At 41.0% G+C, this 8,757-nt stretch overlaps 1 protein-coding gene across 2 annotated transcripts in view; it reads right to left on the bottom strand.

Annotated features, from left to right (window-relative positions):
* Positions 1-314: 314 nt before the first annotated feature.
* Positions 315-8,757, bottom strand: part of DDX6 (DEAD-box helicase 6) — a 41,339-nt gene continuing 32,896 nt past the window's right edge. For both annotated transcript variants that reach the window (XM_017883179.1, XM_017883180.1), the window contains exons 10-14: positions 7,783-7,899; positions 6,909-6,972; positions 4,667-4,768; positions 3,963-4,145; positions 315-1,061 (exon numbers count right to left, since the gene is read on the bottom strand). In XM_017883179.1, coding sequence (XP_017738668.1) covers positions 3,970-4,145; positions 4,667-4,768; positions 6,909-6,972; positions 7,783-7,899 — 459 coding nt within the window. In that variant the 3' untranslated portion in view covers positions 315-1,061; positions 3,963-3,969. The remainder of the gene's footprint in view (positions 1,062-3,962; positions 4,146-4,666; positions 4,769-6,908; positions 6,973-7,782; positions 7,900-8,757) is intronic.

Below are 8,757 nucleotides of genomic sequence, written 5' to 3'. Positions count from 1 at the left end.
AAAAAAAAAAAAAAAACGTGTATATATATATATATATATATATATATATATGAACCCAGAAAAAAAACTTATTTACAAAGTTTATACAAGTATACACACCCAATTTTCTATGGGACACACTTTGCCACAGAGGAAAGAGGGTCAAGGCTCTGACACGTCTACACATCAAGTGCCATACTGCTACTGGAGGCGTATGTAAACCAGTCTTTAGTGTCTGCTATAGAGCACAAAGGCTTGTCATATGGCTCCTGCAATGATAGACTGCTCTTTCCTTTGGGAACGATGATGTTTTATCTACTCAGCCCAGAAGAAACTTTTACTTGGGATTTTTTTTTTTTAAATACATGTATTTACAGTGCGGATGAACTGCAGTTGCATATCAACTCCTCCACAGAAAAAAAAAAAAAAAAGTTTAACATTACTAGTAAGTTTCAACTTCTAGCCCTGGGCTTGAGTATTGGGTAGAAAGGGAAGAGACTTCAACTTGAAACCAAAATGAAAAGACAACATTTTTTAAAAGAAAAAGAAAAAAAAGGAAAGAAAGAGTTACTATTGTTGATTCCTCGGGCTGTGTCTAAAAGATGATATTCTGAATGGTCTCATAGCATAAGGCACTTCGCACAAATAAGTAATAAGCTCTTCAGGCTTAAAAAACGGATGAGTAATCAGGGAGAAGTTGAAATGCACTCGAGAGTCAGCTGTTGGAGAATTTTGAAATCATAGACAAGCTTGTGTGTTCATTAAGATTCTTCTCTTTTTAGGGTTTCTCCCCTTCTCTTCTTTCTTTTCCTTCCTTGTCCCCTTTCCCCAGAAAACATTTTTTAAAAACCAGCAGTTAGTGCAACTAATGTTCAGTCAGCACACAGTGCAAACAAGTGGAACAAAAAAGGTATATTCCTTCTTTTCAGCCTTTTTCTCTTCACCAGTTAAAAGAAAAAATGTCTGAGCTCTTTTAGTCTTCGTAGTTCCAAAATAAAAGATGAAAACCCACAAAGAGAAGAGCATTCCCCCCAAAACGATGTGTCACAGATCCAAACGAGCCTTTTGTAGTTTGTCAAAGCCTACAGAAAAAGGGAATATAAAATTAACATTTTGAAAGCAACACAAACTAGGATACATAGGTTTTCACAATTCTCATCCCAAATGCTCTTTTCTAGTAGTTTCTACTGACCCTGTGCCTACTACAGAATCTACTGGTTATAGGATTAAATAATTTCTGGTAGGCAACTCTGAGACAGATTGGGGGCCTGAATGAATGTGAATGTTCTGACAGCAGGCAACCCTCACTCATAACAATTAAATCAGGGGGAAAAAATTACACCTTAAACAAACTGAATACTCTGCCAAAGTACTAGCAAACATTGGCTAGTTTTATGCTTGTCCAGGGGTTTGTGTTTGATGTTTAACTTAAGGAAAAAAGAGTAAAGAGCAATTCAAAAATTATTTAAGTAACAATTGATTGGGTGAGGTGGCTCCTGCCTGTAATCTCAGCACTCTGGGGAGGCTGAGGTGGGCAGATCACCTGAGGTCAGGAGTTTGAGAGCAGCCTGGTCGACATGGTGAAACCCTGTCTCTATTTAAAAAAGAAAGAAACAAAAATTTTAAGTAATATTAGGTTACTTAAATAGGTAAGATGTTCACCTATAATTTGGAAACTATCCTTTGTCAAATCAGATTTAGGAAATACTGTAACAACCTATCTTGCTTAAAGCTGAGCCTTGTTTCGTGCATTTCTAACTAGAGCCCAATAGTCATCAAAAGATGATAGAGGCCAGGTGTGGTGGCTCACGCCTATAATCCCAGCACTTTGGGAGGCCAAGGTGGGAGGATCACTTGAACCTAGGAGGTTGAGACCAGCCGGGGCAACACAGTGAGACCCCATCTTAATAAAAATAAGAAAAGATGGAGAATAGGTTGTCCAGGAAATCAAGGGTGGGTATTTTATTTATTTATGCGTTTGACAGAGTTTCACCCTTATTGCCTGGGAAATCAGAGTGGGTTTATTTACTTATGAGGCAGAGTTTCGCTCTTACTGCCCAGGCTGGAGTGCAATGGCCTGACCTTGGCTCACCGCAACCTCTGCCTCCCAAGTTCAAGAGATTCTCCTCCCTTAGCCTCCTGAGTAGCTGGGATTACAGGCGCCCACCACCATGCCTGGCTAATTTTATGTATCTTTAGTGGACACAGGGTTTCACCAGGTTGGCCAGGCTGGTCTTGAAGTCCTGACCTCAGGTAACCCACCCACCTCAGCCTCCCAAAGTGCTGGGATTACAGGCATGAGCTACTGAGCCCAGCCTGAGTGGCTTTTCTTTTTTTTTTTTTTTTTTGAGATAGAGTCTAGCTCTGTCACCCAGACTGGAGTGCAGTGGCATGATCTTGACTCACTGTAACTTCCACCTCCTGGGTTCAAGTGATTCTCCTGCCTCAGCCTCCTGAGTAGCGGGGACTATAGGTGTGTGCCATCAAGCCTGGCTAATTTTTGTATTTTTAGTAGAGACAGGGTTTCACCATGTTGGCTAGGATGGCTTGATCTCTTGACCTCGTGATCCCACCTCAGCCTCCCCAAAGTTTACTGGGGATTACAGGTGTGATCCACCGCACCCGGCCCAGAGTGGGTATTTTAAAAAGACGGCCATCCTCATAATCTGATTAAACATTTGGTAATAAGGTTATTATGGATAGTTTTACCAGAGTTACTAACGTACTTCCTAGAAATTAAGAATAAATGCTAAAAACATTTTACATTTTCAGAAATGTAAATACTTTTCATATTCAAAACTGCTGGCAGAGTGCGGGGACTCATGCCTGTAATCCCAGCACTTAGGAGGCCGAGGCGGGTAGATCACTTGAGGTCAAGAGTTCGAGACCAGTCTGGCCAACATGGTGAAACTCCATCTCTATTAAAACGTACAAAAATTAGCTGGGCATTGTGGAGCATGCCTGTAATTCCAGCTACTTGGGAAGCTGAGGCACACCAGAATCGCTTGAACCCAGGAGGCAGAGGTTGCAGTGAGCCATGATTGTGCCACTGTACCCCAGCCTGGGCAACAGAGCAAGACTGTCTCAAAAAACAAAAAAAAACAAATCGCCCCTGCCACTGCCGAAAAGGCCAGGCACAGTGGTTTGAGCCTATAATTCCAACACTTTGGGAGGCCAAGGCAGGAGGATTGCTGAAGTTCAGGAGTTCTAGACCAGCCTGGGCAACAAAGCAAGACCTTGTCTCTACCAAAAATTTAAAATACTAGCCAGGTGTGGTGGCATGTGCCTACAGTTCCAGCTACTCAGGAGCCCAGCAGAACTAGGCTGCAGTGAGCTATGATTGCACCACTGCACTCTAGCTTGGATGACAGCAAGACCCTGTCTCAAAAGAAAACAAACTGCTGAAAAGATTATTTTTTGCCTTTTTTTTTTTTTTTTGAGACGGAGTCTCGCTCTGTCGCCTGGAGTGCAGTGGCCGGATCTCAGCTCACTGCAAGCTCCGCCTCCCGGGTTTACACCATTCTCCTGTCTCAGCCTCCCGAGTAGCTGGGACTACTGACGCCCGCCACCTCGCCCGGCCAGTTTTTTGTATTTTTTAGTAGAGACGAGGTTTCACTGTGTTAGCCAGGATGGTCTCCATCTCCTGACCTCGTGATCCGCCCGTCTCGGCCTCCCAAAGTGCTGGGATTACAGGCTTGAGCCACCGCGCCCGGCCCTTTTTTGCTTTCATTATTTTAGGTCTCTGAATTTTAGTACTGCTAACCTACCACATTACTCAGGAAGCTGCATTCAAGAACAACATTTACAGATTCTCTAACAAGACTACAACCTCCCACAAGATATATTATTCACTGTCATTCATGCCAGTTGGTATTTTTACCCTTTATTGCTATTATACATGGTGTGACATCAAATTTCCCCGAAGAAAGATTTTTATTTCCTGCATTTAAAGGTTCCTCTTAGCTATTCTGTCAGGGACGTACATGCTTGTTAAGGTTTCTCATCTTCTACAGGCTCGCTGTGGTATTCTGCCACATACAGGCTCTTATCAATGTTGCTTGGAATAGGTTTAATTTCTGTTCCCAGCTGCTCCTCAATACTTTTCAGGTTGAAGCGATCATCATATGTGATCAAGTTGATGGCTAAGCCAAGATGACCAAAGCGACCTAAAAAAAATTGTTTAAAAATTTTAATGAATAAAATATGAAAATCAATGCAAACTGTGCAAGTCAAGCAGTGGCAAAACCACACAGGATTGATAAGTCTGTTCAGTGCCACTCTTAGTATGCAAAACAACTTCTTAATGGTCTTCAAACACAGGTTTCCCTACAACTTCAGGTTTTGCAGCCCAAAGTAGTACTTTATTTTACCTTTCTCAAATGACAAAATGGCTACTCATCTGTGTCAAAAATTGTCATAAAATATACATTAAACAGTCACAGACCATACCATCTAATGAGTGAAGTTCTCATTTGTTAATTTCATCTCAAATTAAGCAAAGTTATTTTTAACTTTTCTTAATAAATGTTAAAGAATTAGAAATTAGTCTTAAATACCAAACAACTGAATTAGTGTTAATTCACTGTTCTCATAGCTACTGTACTCTATTTCACAAAGGAACAAAATTTAGTCATTACGCGTCTCAAGAAAGCACTTCTACCAAGAATATCACGTCTTTTTTCCTCACCTGATCTTCCAATACGATGGAGATAGGTCTCGGCCAGCTTTGGGAAATCAAAGTTTATTACCACATTCACAGCTTGTATATCAATACCTCGGGTAAACAGATCTTAAAAAAAAAAAGATAATTTTCATTTTATCTTTCAATTTAGAAATGTCTCTCAGTACAATACTCTCTAACACACACAGCATAACCTAAGTTTATTAATTTAATTCAGTTATTCAAATGCATTTGCATATTACTGGCATTACCTTTCATAATCACATTATCATAAATAACTTTCTGCTCACAAGTTACTTTTTTCCAGTAATTGTAAGCAAGTTTTAAAAAATGTGTCTAAAAGAGGCTGGGTGCACTCAAGCCTGTAATCCCAGCACTTTGGGAGGCGGAGGTCAGTGGATCACCTGAGGTCAGGAATTCGAGACCAGCCTGACCAAAATGAAGAAACCCATCTCTACTAAAAAAAAAAAAACTAGCCGGGCGTGGTGGCGGCCGCCTGTAGTCCCAGCTACTCGGAGGCTGAGGCAGGAGAATGGCGTAAACGCGGAAGGCGGAGCTTGCAGTGAGCTGAGATCTGGCCCCTGCACTCCAGCCTGGGCGATAAAGCGAGACTCTGTCTCAAAAAAAAAAAAAAAAAAGTTAGCTGGGTGTGGTGGCGGGTGCCTGTAATCCTAGCTACTCAGGAGGCTCAGGCAGGAGAATCACTTGAACCTGGGAGGCGGAGGTTGTGACGAGCCGAGATCACACCATTGCACTCCACTCTGGGCAACAAGAGTAAAACTCCGTCTCAAAAAAATTAATAAAAAAAAAATAGACTGATATTCAAAGTCTTCCAGGCAGGGCTTGGTGGCTCACACCTGTAATCCCAGCACTTTGGGGAGGCAGAGGTGGGTGGATCACTTGAGGTTAGGAGTTGGAGATTAGCCGGGCCAACATGGTGAAACAATCCCTCTACTAAAAATACAAGATTTAGCTGGGCACGGTGGTGTGCGCCTGTAGTCTCAGCTCCTCGGGAGGCTGAGGCACGAGAATCACTTGAACCTGGGAGGCGGAAGCTGCAGTGAGCCGAGATCATGCCACTGGACTCCAGTTTGGGTAACAAGAGCGAAACTCCATCTCAGCAACAAGAACAACAACAACAAAGTCCTCCATGCTATGCTTTGTCCTAATTTACTTCCCTAACACATCTGTTTTTCTTCTCTATCAAACTTATCTTCTTAGCCATCTGACCATCAGTCCCCTAAAACTTAATCCCTGTGTTTGAAACTTATCTAGCCTAGAAAGCCAATTAAAATCCCATCTCTTCTCAAACCACCTCAGCCAATTATATTACTCTGATATGAACACTTGGGATTACTTACTATATACATACTTTCCATTTGCAAGTCACCTTTACTGCCTTGTGGATCTAGTCCAGTGAATGATTTTGTAAGCAGTTTTACTACAATATAGCCATGCCCATTTGTTTATGTATTGTCTAGGCTACTTCTGAGCTACAACAGCAAAACTGAGTATCTGTAATAAAGACCAATTAATGTGCAAAGTCTAAAAAATTTACTATCTGGCACTTTATAGGAAAAGTATGTGGGTGTTTCCTTAGACTCCTAATGTTTACACCTTTTTATCTCTCCAATTAAACCACACTCCCCCGAAGGGGTGGAATTTTATATATGCCCTTCAGTATTGGTCCTTCAAGAACTTATCTGAAGAAACCTTGCAAGCAAGTAATGATTTTTAAAAGCCCAACTGTTGGACGCAGTGGCTCACACCTGTAATCCCAGCACTTTGGGAGGCCGAGGCAGGCGGATCAGCTGAGGTCAGGAGTTCAAGACCAGCCTGGCCAACATGGTGAAACCCCCGTCTCTACCAAAAATTAGCTGGGTGTGGCAGCGGGCGCCCACAATCCCAGCTACTTGGGAGGCTGAGGCAGGAGAATCACTTGAACCCAGGTGGTGGAAATTTCAGTGAGCTGAGATTGTGCCACTGCACTACAGTCTGGGTGACACAAACTCCATCTCAAAAAAAAAAAAAAAAGGAGGTATGAGTGCCAGAATAAGTCTTCTGAAGATTCAGATATGGAACCCAGTATCAGCAGCTAACAAGAGTTCATTTTCAACTTTGGAAATCCTAGAAGTAGTGGTAGGGTGTGCTGGACTATGTCACAGGTTGCACTGTGTAATATGAACAGAGAAAGCAAAAAAGAACTTGGGAGAAAAACACTGGGTAAAGGAAATACAAAAATACTTACCAGTGCAAACAAGATTGCGGCATAAGCCATTTCGGAAATCATGAAATACACGATTTCGATGTTCCTAGGAGAAAGCAATTTATTCCATTTGATTAGCACTCATATACAGCCCCAAATTTCCCATGATTATTTCTCCTAGTCGATCAGTTCTACCCAAAATCTGTTTATAAGTGATCCATGACATTAAGCTGCTTTCAAAACCAAATAAGTTATTGATCTCTTCATCTACAGAAACTGTTTACTTATGAAATTTCATAATGTAGTTAACAAAAAGTCATTTTGCTAGTTTTAAATTATTTTTTGCTAAATCAAATTCTGAAATGTAGACATTGCATCTTTCTCTAAAGGCAAACAGTAAAGAAAAAAGAAAAATCAGCCAGCTGAGGGACCATATTTAAAAATCCAGAGCACTGCTGTCCAGTAGAAATTTCCGTAATAAAGGAAATGTTTGTGTCTGTACTTCCACTTCCAATACAGTATCCAGCAGCAACACGTGCCTAACTAAGCACTTGAAATGTGGCTGTGATTGAGAAACTGACTTTTTATTTTAATTTTAAGTGATTTAAATGGCCACATGTGGCTAGTGGTTACTGGATTAAACAGAGAATTAAACATGGGAATGAAGGGAAGAATACAATTTTACATTTGTATTATGCCTGACAGCTTACAAAGTACTCATTTAAACTTAATTTTCTTAAACTCATTATCTCTATTTTATTGCTAGAAAATGAACCTTAGGGAGGTCAAAATGAAATGTCCTTTGGCTACTAAGGAACAGTTTATTCTTAAACTCGGGACATTTAAAAGAACATTAAAACAAAATAAAATAAGAGATTTCTTGTTAAATTTGTGCAAGTTATAGTTTTATACTCACCTGCCTCATTTTAGCATGAATATAGAAGCAAGAATAACCCAGTTGAGAAATCTTCTTGGCTAGTAATTCAACTCGCTGAGAGGAGTTACAGAAAATGATCGACTGGTTTATCTGAAGCTGAGCACAGAAAAAATAAGTATGAGAAAAATAAAAATCTTCATTTGGTTTGCCAAATCCTGAAAACACTAACCAGCAAACAAGAAACATTAACATGGTCTAAAACTTAGAATCTCACGATATGAGAGAGATGGTAAATTCTAAGTACTTTAATAGATGGAATATAATAATATTCAAGATTTATTGTATTAGAGTATGTTTCTTAAGGGCCACATAACTGTCAACAAGAGTAATACAATTGATTATCTGATTCCAAGTAGTTATGTTTTGTTTTTCCATTTAAGAATACCTGTGTGTGTGTGTGTGTGTGTGTGTGTGTGTGTGTGTGAGAGAGAGAGAGAGAGAGAGAGAAATGGAGTTTCACTCTTGTTGCCCAGGCTGGAGTGCAATGGCACAATCTCAGCTCAATGCACCTCCACCTCCTGGGTTCAAGTGATTCTCCAGCCTCAGCCTCCTGAGGAGCTGGGATTACAGGCACCCACCACCACGCCTGGCTAATTTTTGTCTTTTCAGTAGAGACGGGGTTTCAGCATGTTGGTCAGGCTGGTCTCGAACTCCTGACCTCAGGTGATCTGCCCACCTCGGCTTCCCAAAGTGCTGGGATTACAGGTGTGAGCCATCGTGCCCAGCCAAGAATATCTTCTTTAATATACTCACAACCAATGCCACTAGCACTGGGCAGCACTTCAGCACCATGAGTAGGGACCAATTAAAACCGTGAAATCAGCAACAAAAACTTGAAAAATATGGCACAGACAGTGAAAAGGACGCTTGTTCACAGTATGAGAGCTAAACAAGAGGACAGAGCATTGTCTTCTTCAACCTCAGCTGGGAATGTGCATGTCAGGTGACTTAGAC

This window comes from Rhinopithecus bieti, unplaced genomic scaffold (assembly GCF_001698545.2).
Source record: "Rhinopithecus bieti isolate Rb0 unplaced genomic scaffold, ASM169854v2 scaffold_11964, whole genome shotgun sequence".
NCBI lineage: Eukaryota > Metazoa > Chordata > Mammalia > Primates > Cercopithecidae > Rhinopithecus > Rhinopithecus bieti.
The sequence above is the reverse complement of the archived record's forward strand: the minus strand, read 5'-3'. Positions and strand labels throughout refer to the sequence as shown.